This window comes from Acomys russatus, chromosome 31 (genome assembly GCF_903995435.1).
Source record: "Acomys russatus chromosome 31, mAcoRus1.1, whole genome shotgun sequence".
Taxonomy (NCBI): Eukaryota; Metazoa; Chordata; class Mammalia; order Rodentia; family Muridae; genus Acomys; species Acomys russatus.
Window position 1 is genome coordinate 4,418,494 of NC_067167.1, and position 20,214 is coordinate 4,438,707.

Sequence of the window (20,214 nt, forward strand, 5' to 3'; positions counted from 1 at the left end):
TGTGACCTCAGTGCACAGAGGCAGAGGCAACAGGATTGTGGGGACTCGCTGCCCACCAGCCTCACTCCAGTGAAAGACCCTGTTTCCAGGGGAGTCATGTGGAGAGTGATAGAGGTCCCCACACTCTCTACTTGGCAGCATGTGTCCACACACAGCGTATTCTCTCCCACCATGGTGTCACATGCCTCTAATTCCAGCACCCAGGAGGCTGAGCAGGAGAATTGCCTGAGCATTTGAAGCAAGTGCACACTACAGAGTGAAAGCTCATTTTTAAAAATGTAAGCCAGGTGGTGGCAGGGCATACCCTTGATCCCAGCACTCAGGAGACAGGGGCAGGCAAAGCTCCGAGTTTAAGGCCAGCCTGGTCTACACATACACGGGGGGGGGGGGGGGAGCGAAAGAGAGAGAGAGTGTGTTCCAGGACAGCCAGGGCTACACAGAGAAACCTTGTCTCAAAAAAGAGAAGTAAATAAATAAGTAAATAAAATAATAAAATAAATCATAAAATGGGGTGGGGTAGGGGCAGGACCATGGCTTGCCCAGCACGAATGATGCCCTGGCTCTTGTTTCCAGCATCACATAAGCTGGGCTCAGGCACCATTAGACCCTGTCTCAAAAACAGAAAACAACCCCACCCCGCTGGCGCCAACAGTAAGGGCTGGTTTTGGTGTGATGGGGAATACCGGTAATCTCAGCATCCAGAGTGCAAAAGGAGCGAGGCTGAGGCAGGAGGATTGCTGACTGCTGGAGGTTATCCATGGGCTACATAGTGAGATCTGTGTCAGCAAATTGACAGAACAGAACAGAAGAGAACACAGAGTTTGCTCCCACAGCTAACACATAAGTGCAACAGGGCAGCATAGCCAGGCAGCAAAAGGCCAGTGCACAGGCTGCCCCGCCCCTGCCCTGCTGCCCCGCCTCTGCCTGCTGCCCCGCCCTGCCCTGCTGCCCCGCCCCTCCCCTGCTGCCCGCCCCTGCCAGGCTACCCATCTACAAGGAAGAGCTGGTGGGCACAGTGATCATTGAAACTCACAATTACAGCCCTGGGAGGGTTCCAGGCCAGGCTGGGTTACAGTGTGAACCAAGTATAGAGGCTGGGAAAGGTGGGGAGGTGGGGAAATGAGGAGGTGAGGAGGTAGAAGGTGAGGAGGTGAGGAGATGGAGGAGGAGATGTTGGAGGAGCGAAAACTGAAGGCGGCGCAGTCACCTGCGGGGAGGCCGGCACAGGCTGGGCTGCAGGGCGCAGAGCCACGGACGCTGGTGAGTCTGCTCCGCCCTCGGAGTTCTGCATGCTCGGACCTAGAGGAGAGAGGGGAGGGCAGGTGGTGATGTCACAGGCCCGCAGCACCCACAGTGAGGACCCAAGTTCAAATCCTCAGAACCCATGTAGTTGTGGCTGGGTGGCAGGTGTGTGTCAGATCCTGAGCCTCCTGCATGGTAGCTGAACTCTGATCGGACCTATATCCTCGGTCCTTCCTTCTGCAGCGTCTCAGGGGCCCAGGCGGCCTCGGGTCTGGATCTGCGGCGTCTCTACTGAGTTCTGGAGTGGGGCAGCTCCACCTTGCCTACCTAAAGTCTTTTTATTTTTTATCTTTAAAAAGTTGCATTTATTTCATATGTGGGGGTGTTTGCGTGCAGTGCCCACAGAGGCCTGAAGCAGGCGTCGGAGCCGCAGACAGCCAGAGTGGGCCCTGAGCTCCGAACCTGGTCCCTGTGGAGAGCAGCCGGTGCTCGCTCATCCCCCTAATGTGAAAGATCTTGTAACAGAGGACAAGACTGTGCCCATGGAAGAGTGGGTGAATCCGGTTGGTGTTCGCACCCGCCTGCGCTGCCGCGGGAAGACCACTAGATGGCGCCAGAGCCGCGCAGACCAGGGATGCATCGCGCCGCGGTTTCAAGCTCTGGATCTAGGCTGATTGGGCTACATCAGACCCTGGGCTACAAAAGCAAACCAAAAACACGCCGCAAGAAAACTCTCGTGTACACACACGCAGGAATGAGTAACTAAAGACTGGTGAAAGAATAAATCAAACCCAACGTTTTACACTGACGGAGGGGGATGGCTCAGTGAGCACAATGCCCTTCTGGAAGGCAGGAGGTCCCAGCGACTGTTGGAGGAGAGGTAGTGCAGGGTAGAAGGGAAGGAGGGGTGTTCCTGGGCTCCACAGGCCAGCCTGGACTACTGAGTGAGGCTCCGTGTCAAGCGAATAAAACCTGTCACCAAATACTCAGAAGAATGGCTGAAATGAACTGTAACATCCTCCATCCCTGTCTGAACAATGGACCCCTCGCGGCTTTCCAAATGAGCGTGCGCCCTGAAACCCCTCTCGCCAGCTACTCTGGCGGTGTCCATCTGAGAGACATGGAGACAGTGTCTGAGCACAGGTCCACGCAGGCAGCAGTGGCACACACTCTGGCCGAGAACAAAAACGCCAATGTTCTTCAAGAGAATGGGGGAGACCTGCAGGCTGTGAGAACTTTCGTTGGGAGCCAGGGTCTCCTGTAGCCTAGGCCAGCCTTAAATCCTTATGTGAGACTTGTGCAGTGTCAATCATCTTTAAGGCAGGGGCAAGCCAAAGGCCAGCCTGGCTTACACACTGAGTTCCAGGATAGCCAGAGCTACATAGTGAGACCCTGTCTCAAAAAACAAACAAACAAACAAACAAACAAACAAAACCCAACAAAAAAACCCCAACACAAAACAAAACAAAACAAAACAAAACCCCCAAAACCAAATGCAAAACCAAACCTAAATCCTTATGTAGAGGAGGCCAGGCAATCCCTGGTCCTCCTGCCTCCACCTCCCAAGGGCTGGGATGACAGGAGTATGCCAGAGTACCTGCTTTTTATGGAGTTGGGGTCAGAAAATGGGGCTTCACATAGCAAACACTCCATCCACTGAGCCTGGCTCCATGGATGCAAAAATTAAGAAGCAAAGAGAGTGTTGGGCAGTGGTGGTGCACACCTTTAATCCCGGGCTGGGGAGGCCAGCCTAGGCTACAGAGTGAGCTCCAGGACAGCCAGGACCTCACAGAAACATGTAGGTGTGGTGGTCAGGACTGTGGTCCCAGCACTAGGATAGGCTGGGGTGGCCGGGTCTCTAGAGCTAAGCCAGCAGGGGTTGTGGTGAGTCTGTGTCACAGAAACAAGCTGGCCCCTAGCCCCACTGGGGGGACCAGCGGTGGCTACCAGGTTTTATCTTGTAGAGTGTGAGAGGTTTTCTTAAGGAAAGCTCAGTGGGACTGACTGCCAAGTAGCCCAGAGCTGGGTTTCACGTGAGCCCCGCCCCCCTTCTTAGTCAGCCTGAAGGGGGTGTGGGGGTGTGGGGGGGATGGGGGTGTGGTGGGTTGGGGGTGTGGGTGTGGTGTGGTGGGGGTGAATGATGCTGCTGCCTCAGGCAGGACAGAGAGAGGCTGTCAAGTGTACAGTTCAAGTGGAAAAGTTAAAAGTTATTATTTACCAAAGGAAGGACACAAATGTCACACTGAGGTTGATATGCTACACAGGTGTGTTTGCATGTGTGTGTGCATGCATGTTTGTGCATGAGTGCATTTGCTGCACGGGTGCATGCATGTGTGTGTGCATACTTGTGTGTGCTGCTGTGTGTGGGTTTGGGGGACGGTGGTAGTCGTGGTGTGATGTGCATTGAGCGTCGTGGGCACGGGAGTCTTGTTCACTTGCCTTCGGTATCTCTGTGTCTTTCTTTGCCTCTCTTTGGTTTTTTTGTTTTGTTTTGTTTTTTCCTCCTGTGGGACCTGGATTGCTCTGCCTGTTCTCACCCAAACTCCTCTCTAATGGGGGTCTCAGGAGCCTGAGGGCAGTCAGTAGTCAGAAGGGCCGCGTGTACTCTGCCATCCAGCCTCTCTGGGCCTGGCTCATGGCTCCCTGGTGACACAGCTCTGCCACATGCCTTTGGTCAGTGGTCCAAGGGAAGGTCCCCTAAGACCAGCCTTGAATCCACCCAGTGCATTTGACCTTGAACTTGACAGAGTGCCCAAGTGGAGTGGCTGGACTGCAAATGGCAGTGGCCAGTCCTCTCCTGCTGTCTCCAGGCGACTCAAAGGCAGCGGCAGGCTGCAGTGTGCTGCCCGGGGCTGGACTGGCGCCAGGTGGATCTGCTGGGGAAGCGCCCTTTGTTTACAGGAAAAACTCTTCGGTTGCCTAGCAACCAGTGGGCAGGCTAGGAAGGGCGGGAGGCTGCGAGCCATTTCTGGGCTGGGTTCCTGGCTACCCTGACTCACTGTGACCTTAAGCAATCTCTTTCCCTTCTTTCCCCATCCCTCTGTCCATCCGTCCAGGGGAGCTGTGGCCCTATCACACCTTGTCACCTGGACTCACAGGGATGGGGGCTGGCTGGTGAAGTTCTGCTGAGGGGAAATCAGGCCTCCTCTGGTCTTGGAATTGTCTTGGTGGCATCTGGCTGGATGCCACTGAGGTCCCAGCCACCAACAAGGCGACTCATGTCCCTGCTCTGAGTGAGATGGGCCCAGGCTCCAGCTCTCCTCCAGACCTGCCTCCATGTTCCTGATGTGAAGTCCTCTTGGTCCCCTGTGACCCGAGGTCTCAGGAGCAATCGGCCTGGGTATGAGACTGCTGACCTGTGCTGGGAGGCTGCCCTGATCAGCACGGGGCCTGAAGGTGATGCTGGCAGCTGGAGAGGTGGCCATGGGGGCTGCACCTGGTCCCCTCTTGCCAAAAGTACCTCCTCTTTTCTGCGTTCTCTCCTCCATACCCCTGAACTGCCTCCTAGCAGGTATTCAGGGCCGAGAGTTGCATATGCCCCCAGGAAGGGCCAGGGTCCTCCAGGGACACCCCCTGGATCAGGGTACCCAGGGGACACCAAGAGACTCAGCATTTCCTGGCAATCACCCCTGAAGCCTGAGGCTGAAACCCACACAGATGTCGAGAGAGAGAGAGAGAGAGAGAGAGAGAGAGAGAGAGAGAGAGAGAGAAGAAGAAGAAGAAGAAGAAGAAGAAGAAGAAGAAGAAGAAGAAGAAGAAGAAGAAGAAGAAGGAAGAAGAGGAAGGAGGAGAGGGAGGGAGGGGGAGGAGGGACATGTCCAAGAGCTGAGGGGGTGCCCTAGCCAATATCCACGCAGGCACCCTGTGATATTTCCTTCAGTTGAGCTTTCGGGGTATCCAATTCCACCTGTTTTTGTCATTTTTGTTTCTTAGCTTTTTGAAGACAGGGTCACCATTAAGCCCTGGACCTCACGGAGGCTGAGGGTGACCTTGAACTGCTGACCCTCCAGCCTCCAATTCTCCAGGGCTATAATGCCAGGCATGTGACGTCCACCCCCACACCTGGGATGAAGCTGCCCGAGGAGCCCCCGCAGTTCTGTCTCTGGCACTAGTGGGTTTCAGGTAGAAAGCGGCAACTATTTCTCCACTGTGAACCTTCAGAGTTCATTCCTTTTGCTGGCCTATGAGAGGGCACAGGGGGTCAAGTCGCTTGTCGCCAAGCCTGACAACCTGAATTCAATCCTTAGAGCCCATCGACGGCTGCAGCAAGCGTCCTTTGGCATGTATACTGTGGCTCACACAACCCCCCACCAACACAATAAATATAATAATAAGAGTTCTAGAGGGTGGGCTGGAGAAATGGCTCAGTGGTTAAGGGCACCGCCTGCTCTTCCAGAGGTCCTGAGTTCAATTCCCAGCAACCACATGGTGGCTCACAACCATCTGTAATGTTATCTGATGCCCTCTTCTGCATATAAAGCACTCATATACAATAAATATAATAAATAAATCTTTAAAAAAAAAAAAGAGTTACAGAGGGGCCACACAGCTTGGTCGCTGGCATGAGAGAGATGCTCTGGGAAGGAGCTGAGCCTGCAGAGCCCAAATGACACATTAAAACTTCAGTGACTGAGCACACCCATGATCCCAGCACTCAGGGAGGCAGAGGCAGGCAGATCTCTATGAGTTCCAGGCCAGCCTGGTCTATAAAGTGAGTCCAGGTCAGCCAGGACTACACAGAGAAACCCTGTCTCTAAAAACAAAACAAAACAAAACAAAACCTTCAGTGACTATGGGAGGTTGGAATGCTACAGGTCTTGGGGCCTAATTATGTTTTTCTTGGGCCTTAGCACCCCAAATAGCTACCATTTCTTGCCCCTCTCTATCAGACCCAACATCCAGACTAGAGATAAAAAAACCTTTCGGGATGTATCAATTTAACAGAACCCTAATTCCCACCAATGCAAAGGCTGTCACTAAGAGCATCCGAGGCCCACAGCTGCAGTTCCCTTTGTGCTGTGGCCATCACTCAGGCCTCCAGCAGTATCTGGGGCGCGTCCCCAGTCATGGTGCCCGTTGTCCTGCCACCGTGGAGCTCCACGGAATTCTGTCCCCATGGAACATGGAATTTGAGGTAGCCTACATCTGTGTTTCTGGGCCACGGTCACTCCAGAATAAATGTATCGCATTTGAGTGGGGAGCCATGATTATGTGTCAACTGGGGGATGGAAACTCACCCCGGGGTGGGTCTGGGTGCCCTGACTCACCACATTGGCAAACGGAGGTTGGGGCAGGGCTGGAGGTCCACAGTGCTCTGCCCTCAGGGCGTGGCTGGGAGAAGTGCCACACAGACAACATGAGGGCACATGCTGCCCACCTGACATGGCTCAGTCACTCCCAAGACATGGCCATTTTGTCCCTGAAGATGACACCCCTGTTGAGCTGTGTCATGGGTCCCAGGGAGCTGGGTACCCCTGGCTTTCACTGCACATGGAGCTCAGGATTCTGCATCTGCATGTTAGGTGCATGTTCCCGTGAGGGGACCTCTCTGCCCTTAGTGCCACCACCAAAGGGGACTCTTCGCCAGCCCTTTGCTGCCTGTAACCCTGCAGCTGGGGTCCCAGTCCCGCTGTAGTGACCCCACCTCCATCACTGTGGCAGCTACTTTAGGCAGGCCTGACCTCCTGACACCTGGGATGGCCGTGCCCCCTTCCCCTCCCAACCTGCCAGCTCCTTTCTTTGTGGTGACCCAGGAAATGACCAGATAGGTTCTTGTCTCTTCCCCTGGCTCAGAGAACCCAACCCACTAACTAGCCACAGGTTCCCACTGGCTGTGGAGGTCGGAGGTCACAGGCAAGAGGAACCAAAGGACTGAGGTGGGGCCCCTCGCTGCTGGGGAGGTGGAGAGCCAGTGAGGGATGGTGGAGGATAGCCCTTCCCGATACCAGACAAGTCAGTCCTAAGTGCCAGGGATGGTAATGTGCAGCTGTCAACCCAGCACTGGGAAGACTGAGAGGCAGGACAATTGCCTTTTAAAGCCAGCCTGGGCTACATAGTGAGAAGCCATCTCAATACAAGACATTACCTGTGCTGGGAGCCCTGAGCCGGCTGGATAGAGGATGAAGGATGTAGGAAGGACTTGAGTTCAAGCCCAGCCCCTGCCAGTGCACTTGCTGCTGTTGTCCAACTCCGGCCTCTGCGAGGAGGCTGTGGGATGTTGTAGCCTATGGAATCCGCCCCAAGCCTGGGTGGGAGAAGGAGCCGCAGTAGGACCCTGGGAAGTCAGATATTATGAAGAAAGGCAATGTGTGTGTGTGTGTGTGTGTGTGTGTGTGTGTGTGTGTGTGTGTGTGTAGGGGGATGGGGGCAGCCAGTGACAGGCCAGACTGGGTAAAGGGTGCTCTGTAGGCATAGGTGGGACTCAAGGGACCACCTGCTGCTGCCACTGTGACCTTGAAGAAGTGAGGGACAGGAGGCAGGACTGGTGGAGCCGGCTCAGCTCTGCTCCCACGCTGCCCTGAAGGAAAACAGCAACGCAGCCTTAGCTTGCTCAATTGGCAAGTTTCTAGAGCTGAGCTCGCGTGGAGGTGTGTGCCTGTCATCCTAGCAAACTACGAGGTGAGGCCTGGTGGTGGTGGCGCACGCCTTTGATGCTAGGAGGTAGAGGCAGGCGGATCTCTGAGTTCAAGGACAGTCTGGTCTACAGGACAGTCAGGGGCAGGCTACACAGAGAAACAGCAAGTGCTCAGGGAAGTCGGCTCATATGACAGGGACTATGTATGAGATAGCTGAATGAAGAGTTAGGGAGCCCAGCTGGCCAGGGCACTCATCCTGGAATCTATGAGAAGTTTATTAGAGCAATGCCAGCTTGCGGTTGGGCCGTGCACGCTTGTGAGGTGTGGAGCGGCACACTGCCACAAGCACACTCCACACCTCCAACCCACCGTGACCTCCACAGATGGCCCCCATGGTGACAGAAGTGCCCTGCTGATAGCCATAGGCCCAACATGTCCCCCCACACTGCCTCCTTAAGTTCCTTGGTGTCACACAGTCCCCCAGCCCCTCCACAGCTTGCAGTCCCGAGCCCTGAAACCAGGCCAACTCCCTGCTGCCACCTGGCGTGCCACCACCGTCTTGCTCACCTGGCTCCTGCCCTTGCCCCCTTGTCCCTGCCCTTGCCCCCTTTGTACACTGCTGCCTGAGCAGGGGACTGAAGTGGTGGTGGCAGCAGGAAGAAGCAAGAAGGTGGAGCAGGAGGCAAGGCCTCATCCCTCCTGCCCATGTGTGACAGGGCGGCTTATGGGTCTTTCTTCTCCCACAGAGCATCTTCTGGGGTCTACGACTGGTGATAGTGGGGAGGGTCATGGCTGGTGGCAAGGTCTCAGCTGCACTTCCAATCTGCTGGGGCCTCTCTGCTCATGTGATTGTGCCAGTGACAGGGGGGGGGGGGGCTGGCTCTGGACCCCCTCCATGCTCCACTTGCATTTCAACAGAGAAACCAATGATCCCTGTGCACGAACTCCCCACCTGGAGGCACCCTGGAGGGGCCCTCGGAAATCACTGTCACCCGACACTTGAGGTGTTCACCCAAGTGGCAAAGCAAGCACTTCCATGGGAAATTTAAAAACACAACTTAGCTAGGCCTGGTGAGATGGCTTGGCATTTGTCACCAAAGCTGAGTTGAGTTCAGTTCCTGAGAGGCGCGTGGTAGAATGCGGCAGCCAGCTCTGGGAAGCCCTCTGACCTACACAGGTGAGCTGTGGCATGCCCAGGTACACACCACCCACACACACACACACACACACACGCACACGCACACACGCACTCGCATAAACAGAAAATGTTAAATGATTTTTAAAAAGGTTTTGTGTGGCTGCTCTTGTTTAAGAGGGGTCTCACGCAGCCCAGGCTAGCCCCAAAAGCAGGATGTAGGTGAGGCTGGACTTGAACACCAGGCGCTACCTCCACTCCACCTGTATTGATCGAGGTGACAGGCAGTGCACCACCACGCCTAGCACACTAGATCTTATATGGTATATGGTCTTATATGGTCTGTGCTTGGTGGGGTGGGGTGGAGCTGCTGGCTTGCCCTTTAGGTTTTTTTTTTCATAATTACAGCTAGCTTCCGTTTTTTATAGGGCACTGTCACGTTTGGTGATAAGAGCAACCCTAAAAGCTGAGAAACTTGTTGAAGCACCTTTAAATGCCCCCCAAGACATGAGCTGAGTAACTTGCATACATGGCTAGGACAGCCCCAGGCAGCCAAACAAGTGTCTTCTGAAAATGGGTAGTGATGATGCGCAGGCCCCAGGGGACACCGTGGAAGCACCTGAGACCCAAGTGAAGGTAACAGTCTGCGTCCTCTGGAACCAGCCCTGCTCAGGAGCCTGGATTTATAGCCCCTAGTGGGGGCAGGGTGGCTGGACAGAGGGCGGCAGATGTGTCACCAGTCCGAACAGAGCTCAGCCGAGTGTTTACCTCAGCAACAGGCCCTGGTAAATAGTCCCCATGTCTACCCACAGCAGGAGTGGGAGGGTGACAGGTCTGATCCCGATCCAACCAGGGCTGGAAAGTGGCCTGTGAGGGGCACCTGTCAGCGAGACTGCTCCCCCAGCATCTCAGCATGCCCTGCGGGGGTCACCCTGGAATCCCAGTGTTTGACGGGATGCCAGTCAGGGGCTCTGGGTTCGGATTCCAAAGCCAGCCAGTCCTGAATAGGAGTGCTGGGGAAGGGGGGCTCTGATCCGCCTTGCCTGCCATTGGGGTGACCCCGATGGAGGCCCTAAAAACATCAGGAAATAGATTTTCTTTAAAATTCCACCAAAAACGAAAATCAGATTCGGTGGGACAGAGTTCGACAACTCGAGTGCGCGCAGACCCCTGCAGAAGCCTGCTACCTGCCCGCTCGCGGGCCCCCCTGAACCCCCACACCATCTAATCAGAAAAAAAACACATGCAGATGCTGGATGGGAACCGGGCGCCGGCTACTGGCGCCGCGTGCCCAGCCCTCATTGTTTGCTGAGTAACAACGGTTGCCAGGGCGACGCAGTCCACTCCCGTTTCCAAGCGCCCGTTGCCCAGCAACCAAGAGAATACTTCCCAAACCAAACAATGTCATCCCCGGGGCAACTTCTCTATCTCACGTTAAGCAGATCTAAAATAAAAAAAAATAAATAAATAAAAGAAAGTCCTTCCAAATATGTAATCTATTATTTTCAGAGGCCTGAACAGCAAGACAAATAATTTCTTCTCTATAGTAACTGGGAAGGGCCGGCAGCTCACCAGATCTGTTCTGAGGTCCAGGAACCGAACCAAGGCTGCCCGGGGCTCCCAGGGATCCTGGGCAGAGCTGCCACCCTTCCCAGGCCTGGACCAGGGAGAAAGGTGGGGATGGATTTACCCTCAGACAGCGAATCACACACAAGTCTGGGCAAAGAAGCAAGAGTTGAAACTATTTGAGAAAAGTGTAAGATCAGAGCAGACTTCCTGGAAGCCTCCAGGCGTGGGAGGAGCTGCTCACACCAGCGACTCAGGGGAGCCCTACCTCAGGGGACTCCAGGGAGGGCAGGGCCCATCTTGCCTTCCACCCTCCCAGAGAGAGGCTAGAGGTAGGAGGAAACGGGCGACTTCAGAGCCCGTGCTGGGCGGAAAGGCTTGAGGGTGCAACCTTGAATACCCTCCTCTTGTGGGACAGCCCTGACCCTGTCCCTTGCAAAGAGCCCAGCGAGCTTGTCTTCTGGGCAGAGCCGAGCCATCTTCATCTTCCCCTATTATTCTGTTCATGTGTGAGCACGCATCCACCTTGTGCACGGACCTCAGAGAACTTTGTGAAAGTCTGTTTTCTTCTCCCACTTGGCGGGTCCTGGGGATTGAACTTGGGTCTTTTAGGGTTGGCAGCAAGTACCTTTACCCATGAGCCATCTCTGCAGCCCCTGAAACTTCCAATCAGACAGAAAACACAGAAGCCCAGCTTCCTGGGGTTCCAGGAACCCCAGCCAACACCGGGATCGTTCAAGCATATCATACTATCAACATGGGTCAATTCCGTGTCCCTGTGGGTCCTGGTGCAGACATGGGTTTTTGTTTGTTTTGTTTTTACAGACAGGGTTTCTCTGTGTAGCCTTGGCTGGCTTGGAAATCACTCTGTAGGCCAGGCTGGCTTTGAGCTCATAAGGATCAGCCTGCCTCTGCCTCCTGAGTGCTGGGACTAAAGGCATGCACCACCGACATCCAGTCTGCATGTTGTATTTTTAAGCTACCACCTGGGAGATGAAGATGCTTCAGGAAATGGCTATTGTCTTCACAGAGCAGGGCTGTTGCTGCTCAGTGACGTGGGGAGAAGTCACACTGGCTGGTGTGGTACTGGGTTGGCAGTGGTGTCTCTGATGCTCTGGTCACAGCTGGTGCCCTACACTGGGAAGGAGGCCTCCAGTGTCCTACCCAAAGGAGGGTCAATGTAGGCGTCAAGAGAAAACAGGGACTTGGGGCAGCAAGATGGCTGAGGGGTAAAAGTGTTTGTTGCCTGAGGACCTGAGTTTGGGCTGAAGGGCCCACATGGTAGAAGAAGAGAACCAGCTCCTTCAGGTTGTTTTCTGACCACATGGGAACCATGACACACATGTACCTGCACACATGAATAATTAAAGCAATAAAATCATAAGTGCCTGCATGTCTGTGTGACCCAGGCTTTGCCCTGTGATCAAAACACACAATAAGACCCTCTGTGCACGGAGCTCTCATCTGTGTGTGGTGTGGTGTGGCAGGGTGCATGTGGGGGCAGACACTGAGATAGGGGACAAAAGTGTGCAGGGCACCTGTCAGTCAACGCTAAGTGACAGAGGGGAAGGGAGCTAACATAGGGAGTAGGAGGCTTGCTGGGTTCAGTTCTCAAAGGGTGGCCTGCTGCCTTCCTGAGCAATGAAGTAAGGGGCAGCAGGCTGGGTGGAGCCCTTCAGCTGAGGGGAAGGCTGTTCCTGGTGGAAGGGCCGTCAGTGCAAAGGCCCGGAGGCAGGACTGTGGCTATTGAGCAAGACCAATTGGACCAGAATGTCTCCACAAGCCAATGCATGGTTGTACCTTTGCTGAGGGTGAAAGTAACCAGAGGGACTGTGACAGGAAGATTGTGTCTGACCTGCTGCAGGTCCCTGTGGCTGATGGCCTGACAGGAGGGGACAACGGGGACACAGGGAAAAATGATAACGACCAGTATGGTCAGATCCAGAGCACTCACAGGTGCAGTAGCGGCACGGGTGTCCTGTTTGTATGTGAGCCTGGAGAGGATGCAGCACTCAGACCTCACCAGAAGGTTCTTTATGCAGTGGACAACAGTTAATACTGAAACACAGCAGGTCACAGTGCAAAGGAGACTGAGGCAATCTGGTCCCAAAGCTCGGGGGCCAGCACGGAAGAGGGAATAGAAAGAGCCCGATCAGGCAGGACAGAGCAGACCAGTGTCCTCTGGACATGGCAGGACCCCAGCGCTCATGACTGCACAGCTGTGGTTGCTGCACAGGGTCAGGCCAGTCCACCATGCAGCATGGGGGGAGGGGCCTCGGGACCCCAGGCCTAACTGAGGGGCTGGACACTGATGGCTTCTGGGGGAGGGAGGGGCAGCTTTCTTAAGGGACGTGATTAGTGATAGGTCAGCCAGCCAGGAGTACATGGGCTGATCAAGTTGGATTCAATGGGTTATGAGAGGGAGAGAGGAAGGGAGGAAGGAAAAGAGGGAGGGAGAGAGGGAAAGAGGGAGGGAGAGAGGGAAAGAGGGAGGGAAAGAGGGAGGGAGAGAGGGAGGGAGGGAGGAAAAGAGGGAGGAAGAGAGGGAGGAAAAGAGGGAGGGAGAGAGGGAAAGAGGGAGGGGTAGCTCTCTTGTTGTTTTGCTTTGTTTTTGTTTTTGTTTTTTCGAGACAGGGTTTCTCTGTGTAGCCTTGGCTGTCCTGGACTCACTTTGTAGACCAGGCTGGCCTCGAACTCACAGAGATCCACCTGCCTCTGCCTCCTGAGTGCTGGGATTACAGGCATGCACCACTGCGCCCAGTGAGGCAACTTTCTTAAGGGATGAGGCTCCCAGTAGGCCCAGCAGGTCCCAGCAAAAAACAAAAATAATACAGTGAGATTGTAGGGGTGGGAGCGTTGGGGTTGGGAGTGTTAGGGGGTGGGTGACTGTGTAGGCATGGGTGAGTGTGTGGGGCATGGGTAAGGAGTCTGGGAGGAGTTTGAGGAATATGGCCAAGATCAATCTTATATTTTTAAACTGTAACCAATCACAGTCCGATTGAGGAGAGTCATCCTGGTGGCACCATCCCAGGGAGCAGGTGCCAGCGCTGGCCTGGTCAGCCTCGTGCTGTCCAGGACAGGCACAGGTCTGTCTTGTTCTGTTTTTGGTGACTCCATTCCTAGCTCTGTATTAAGTCAACTCCCAAAGAAGAGCTCAAGATAATTCTGGGAAAATGGAATAAAATGTTCTGGGCCCTCTGGACAGGCAGAAAGAGAGCTAGGGATATAATTGGAAAATGCTTTGTTTGTTTGTTTTGTGTTTATGTGAGACAGGGTCTCACATAGCACAGGCTGGCCTTGAACTCTCTATGTGGCCAAGGATGACCTTGAAGTTCCTATCCTCCTGCCTCAACCTCCCAAATGCTGGATGAGAGGTGTGTGCACTGCACCCATTACATTCTTGTGATAACCATGTGAATTTCACATTTAAGATTTTATATAACCAAGTGGCCTTTAATTCCAGCATTCGGGAGGCAGAGCCAGGCTCTGTGAGGTCAAGGAGACGGAGGAGCAGATAAAAGAGTAGATGATTTCTGGTACAGCCAGAGCTATGTGGGGAGACCCCACGTCACAGAACAGCAGTGCTGGGGACATGCCCAGCATGTGAGGTCCCTGGGTTCGAGTCTCATGCACCACAGCAAGAGTGACAATGCTATGGCTGACCTGTGCGTGGCCTCAAGCTCACTTGGGGTTGGAGGCCTCTGACCTGGCTGTTGTCTGCACATCCTCCTGCCACCTCCTAATGGCCTCTATGGGTTGCCAGGACAACGGGACAACTTCATGGCATCTCCTGCAGCTGCCCAGGGAGCTGGCGCTTGCTACTGCTACTTTGTCTACTGACCACGTTAAGGTCAGTAGTGAAGACATGGATGTGGGAAGACAGTGGGTTGCCCATTGGAGGGCAACCATCTGGGACTCCATAGAGGGACAGTGTGGGGACAGAGGAAAGGTGACTCCCCCAGCAGCCTGTTTTCTCACCCTCACTCTCCACCCCAGTGCCTTGCTCACAAGGGGCAGGAGAAGGAACCAGCACCCACGATCCAGGTCATTGCCAAACACTTTTGTATGACCCATGTGCCCGGACCCTGTCAGGCCACCCACAGCACAGGACACTCTAGGAGCTGGGGGCTTGGCTACGATTGATCATGCATTCAGTCAACAAGCATCTGCCATGTGAGGCTCCAAGTTCTAAAAACACTGATGGAGAAAAAGAGCAGGCCCATCTCTGACCCTTCCTGACACTCAAGAGGGAGAAGGGAGGCAACACCAAGGTCACAAAAGGTCAGATGACAAACATGCTGTACAAAAAATAGATGATATAGAAGAAGAGATGGAGGAGGAGGAGTTGGAGGAGGAGTTGGAGGTGAAGAGGGAGAAGGAGGAGGAGAAGGAGATGGAGGAGGAGATGGAGGAGGAGATGGAGGAGGAGATGGAGGTGGAGATGGAGGAGGAGATGGAGGAGGAGATGGAGGGAGGAGATGGAGGAGGAGATGGAGGAGGAGGAGATGGAGGAGGAGATGGAGGAGGAGATGGAGGTGGAGATGGAGATGGAGGTGGAGATGGAGGAGGAGATGGAGGTGGAGATTGAGGAGGAGATAGAGGTGGAGATGGAGGAGGAGATGGAGGAGGAGATGGAGGTGGAGATGGAGGAGGAGATGGAGGTGGAGATGGAGGAGGAGGAGATGGAGGAGGAGATGGAGGTGGAGATGGAGGAGGAGATGGAGGAGGAGGAGATGGAGGAGGAGATGGAGGAGGAGATGGAGGTGGAGATGGAGGTGGAGATGGAGGTGGAGATGGAGGAGGAGATGGAGGTGGAGATTGAGGAGGAGATTGAGGAGGAGATGGAGGTGGAGATGGAGGTGGAGATGGAGGATGAGATGGAGGTGGAGATTGAGGAGGAGATGGAGGAGGAGATGGAGGTGGAGATGGAGGAGGAGATGGAGGAGGAGATGGAGGAGAAGATGGAGGAGGAGATGGAGGTGGAGATGGAGGAGGAGATGGAGGTGGAGATGGAGGAGGAGATGGAGGAGGAGATGGAGGAGGAGATGGAGGATACACAAAAGGTCCAATGAACTCTCACTCTCTTGCTGTCTCCCTGTCTGGGTGGGGTAAGAAGCCACAGGTACCCTTTGACACACATTTTGGGAGCATCAGCACCTGCCATGTGGAGAACACCGGCTGGAGGTAAAAGCCGCTGCATGGTCCAGAGTTGACAGGGCCCTGGGCCGTGTAGAGGGCTTGGGGTCTGATGTGTATTCGATGGAGGGTGTGAGGTGCTAAAGCCGGATGCTGGAGAGATGGAGAGACAGGTGACAGGCGAGGCAGAGGAAGCCTGGGTGTTGTCATCAGGTGATACCCAAGGGGGTATCGAGGGGTGGACAACTGAGTCTGGACCTTGGCGTGAGCCAGGCTAGAGGCTGAACAAAGAGTAGGCCAGAGTCACCTCCCCAGAGCCATGGGGCCCAGGAGAATGAGGCAGAGGACCTGGGAGGAAAGCACCCTCCCCTGCCCCTGCCTCCCTCCAAGGGCACAGCGGCTGGACACTCAGAGAAGAAGGAAGATGTGGGGAGGAATGGACAAGAAAACCAGGTCCACTGGGATCTGGACCCAGTGTCAGAGGACGCAGAAAGCAAGGTCACCTGAGCTGCATTTCAGCTAGGTGACCTTGGCCAGTGTCTCAAGTCCTCTCTCTCTCTCTCTCCTTTTTTTTTTTTTTTCTGAGACAGGGTTTCTCTGTGTAGCCTTGGCTGTCCTGGACTCACTCTGTAGATCAGGCTGGCCTCGAACTCACAGCGATCCGCCTGCCTCTGCCTCCCGAGGGCTGGGATTAAAGGCGTGCACCACCACCCGGCTCCCTTCAACTTCTTTACCAATCAATGGAGAAAACAAGTAGGACTGCTTTGTACGGGTGGAGCACAAGAAGCACGGTGTCTACACTGTGCAGACTTACAGTGGCTCAGCATAGAGCAGGCGCCAGGGAAGGAGTGTTGGTGACACCATGGGATTTAAATTCAGTCCCTGGTGTCGGAACCCAGATCATCCACCGACACCCCCACCCGTCCCCACGCTGCGCTCTTCATGGCTGGGTAATATTCCATGAAGAGCAAGGCCCTGACTACACAGCCACACACGGCGACTTCAAGGCCATCACACTCAGTAAGAGCTCCAAACACAGAAGGCCAGAGTGTGAGAACTCCACCACAAACCGAGCCAAAGACAGGAAGCAGATCTGTACATGCTGGGGCTGGACAGAGGAGGGTAGGAGCTCACAGGGCTGCCATTTCCTTGGTCATCATGGAACATTCTAGAATTAGTGGTGATGGTCAGATAACTTTGTGAATATAAAAACGTGTAATGGCCGGGCGTGGTGGCTCACGCCTTTAATCCCAGCACTCGGGAGGCAGAGGCAGGCGGATCACTGTGAGCTCGAGGCCAGCCTGGTCTACAAAGTGAGTCCACGATGGCCAAGGCTACACAGAGAAACCCTGTCTCGAAAAACCAAAAAAAAAAAAAAAAAAAAAAAAAAGAGTGTAATGAGCAATATATTTCTTTTTTCTATTTTGGGTTTTCAAGACAGAGTCTCTCTGTGTAGCCTTGACTGTCCTGGACTCTCTCTGTAGACCAGGCTGGCCTCGAACTCACAGCGATCCGCCTGCCTCTGCCTCTCAAGTGCTGGGATTAAAGGTGTGCGCCACCACGCCCGGCTGAGCAATATATTTCAATAATAGTTTCGAATGAGTGAACTTGGTAGTATGTAAAATATAATTCAATAAATCTGTCTTTGTATTTGCATGTGTGCTTCCATGTCACAGAGCACAGGTGGATGTCGAGGGACAACATGTGAAAGCTGGTTCTCTAATCCACCATGTAGGCCCTGACACTGTTGTGTAGTCAGGCATGGTGGCAAGCTCCCTTACTCCCTGAGGCACTTTGCTGGCTGCGATAAATAAATCTGTTTTGAAAAATGTGCTGGGCAGTGGTTGGTGCATGCCTTTAATCCCAGCACTCGGGAGGCAGAGGCTGTGAGTTTGAGGCCAGCCTGGTCTACAAAGCGAGTCCAGGGCAGCCAAGGCTACACAGAGAAACTGTCTTAAAACAAAACAAAACAACAACAACAATAAAAACACTAAAAGAGAAGTTTTATCAAGTTCTGAGCATGCCAGGCAGGGCTCCATCCCTGACCACACTCGCAACTCTCTTTTGACTTTTTCTTTTTTGTTTTTGAGACAGGGTTTCTCTGTGTTAGCCTTGGCTGTCCTAGACTAGCTTTGTAGACTAGGCTGGCTTGGAACTCACAGTGATCCTCCTGCCTCTGCCTCCTGAGTACTGGGATTAAAGGCGTGTTTTTGAGACAGGGTTTCTCTGTGTAGCCCTGGCTGTCCTGGACTCACTTTGTAGACCAGGCTGATCTCGAACTCATAGAGACCCACCTGCCTCTGCCTCCCAGAGTGAAGGAATTATAGATGTGTGCCACCACAGCTGGCTCTCTTTCTACTTTTTTATCGTGAAACAGCACCTAACCAAACTGCCCAGGCTGGTCTTTAACTTTCTTTTTTCTTTTTCTTCAGGTTTTTCAAGACAGGGTTTCTCTGTGTAGCCCAGGCTGTCCTAGTCTTGCTTTATAGACCAGGCTGACCTCGAACTCACAGCGATCGCCTGCCTCTGCTGGGATTAAAGGCGTGAGCCACCATGCCCTGCTGTGGTCTTTAACTTTCAATCCTCCTGCCTCAGACTCCCAGTGGCTGGGCTGGTTGGCCTGTGCCACCAGGCCCAGATCAATAGATTTTCATCACAGCAGCACTCAAGGCCTGTGTCTAGAAGTCCAGCGGGAACCACAGCATCCCAGGGCTGCCGACTAAGGCTGTGCTGGTTGAATGAAGAGCGAAGTAATTAATCATCAACGTAAGTGGAAGCAACGGTGGCGGCGTCCACGGTTTTACTGCAGGTAATTACACTCATGGTAAAATCGTCACGGCACACAGCATTAGCAGGCTTAATAATTCAGTGTTAATTGCCTGATTGTATTTCAAATGTCTTACGAAAATTAAATAATTTAGATGCACAGTAATTTTTATGTAAAGAGGTCCATACAGAAGTTCGGGGTGGTGACGCACACCTGTTATCCCAGTACCTAAAAGCAGAGAGAGGCAGGAAGGTTGTAGTAAGACTCCACAACAAAACGAAACAAAAAAGGGCAGGCAAGACAGCTCAGAGGCTAAAGGGCGTGCCACCCAGCCTGATGCTCTAGGTTAAATCCCTGGGAACCACTTGGTGGAAGAGAGACCGAATGCCTGTCCTCTGACCTCTGCACACACATGCAGGGGCACAACAGAAACAAATAAGTATAATAAAAAAACTTAAAGGTTAACTTTATGGTATATGGATTTCTCTTTCCATTTGTTTTAAATAAAAAGACAGAATAGGTATTGAATATCCAATAAGAACAAAAGGGATGCGTGGCATCGCCTGTGATTGGGAGATACAAGGAAGCTCAGAGTCAAAATCCTTCTGAACTTTGCAGCAAATGAACTTGGGGACCAAACTAGTTCAAGAGGCTTTGTGGGGGAGGTCCCCGCAGGAGGGAGCACAGTTTTGGAAAGGCTGAGCTTATGCTGCCAAACGCTTGCTTCAGCAAGGCCCATAAATAGACCAGCCCGAGGGGGCTGAATGGGGAGCAGTGAGGGGGTGGCGTTGCACAAGACGGATTGGGACAAGGCGAGGCCGGGGCTTGGGAACCCAGAGAAATGAGGGAGTGAGCAACAGGGCAACCATTCTACACGTTTCTGGAAGATTCTCAAAGTTTCTAGACTATTTATGGAGGATGCTTGAAGTCAAGCTATTTGATGTTAGTGTCTCAGAATCAAAAAGTGTTTTCAAAAATGTATCAATTGAATTTTAAAGTGAGAAGAAAGCTGACACTCAGGGAGGAGAATTCCATTTGGGGTTAGGTCTTGCTTGGGATTCTGTTTCAACAGTTTGTCTAAAGTGAGAGAAGGCAACTATAGAGAAACCACTGAACCAGTGAGAGGGTCCAGGGCAGAGCTGTCAACTTGGGCTGCAGTACACAGATGCCACTGCAGGTCTGTGGTGGCATGACAGGACGCTGTGCGCAGGGTGGTGTGTAGGACTGCAGTGACAAGAACACCTGCTTCGGTGGTGGGTGTGGGGAGGACACACCCACCCCTGGAGGGGACTGTGGAGGGACAGGAAGCTTGGCTGACCCATGAGCCCTGGGTAGTCACGACAACAAGCACAGACTTGTGGCCGTGGAACCAGCCTGGCAGGGGCCCATGGGTGCAGATCCTGGTGAGGAATGTGGCTTCGTCAGGCACCGTGAGGGGGTGGGGTGGACCTGATACTGCTAGGCAGTGGCTTAGGGAGGGGCCTCAAGGGGCTCTAGAACCTTCGCTGGTGCCTTCAGGATGCAAGATGGCAGCAAAGTGTGGGTCCCTAGCAAGGGAGGGCGCAAGTTTTCATCAGACATCCACAAGGCCTGTTACCTGCCAATTCTGGAAGGTTGCAAGTCCGTTGGGCAGGGAGGCTGTGAAGGGAAAGGGATGAGAGGGCAGTGCGCAGGCCTGTGTGGTGGGCATAGAGGTGGCAGCTGTGGCCACAATGATTTAGGCAGAGGCACAGCCTCAGGCAAGGATGACAGTGGAGTCACCTCACCTGCAGGGTGCTGCCGGGCAACAGGAC

At 53.7% G+C, this 20,214-nt stretch overlaps 1 protein-coding gene across 2 annotated transcripts in view; it reads right to left on the minus strand.

The window, feature by feature from the left end:
- Positions 1-20,214, minus strand: part of Rfx2 (regulatory factor X2) — a 112,876-nt gene that overhangs the window by 29,582 nt on the left and 63,080 nt on the right. For both annotated transcript variants that reach the window (XM_051139647.1, XM_051139646.1), the window contains exon 2: positions 1,208-1,299. In XM_051139647.1, coding sequence (XP_050995604.1) covers positions 1,208-1,291 — 84 coding nt within the window. In that variant the 5' untranslated portion in view covers positions 1,292-1,299. The remainder of the gene's footprint in view (positions 1-1,207; positions 1,300-20,214) is intronic.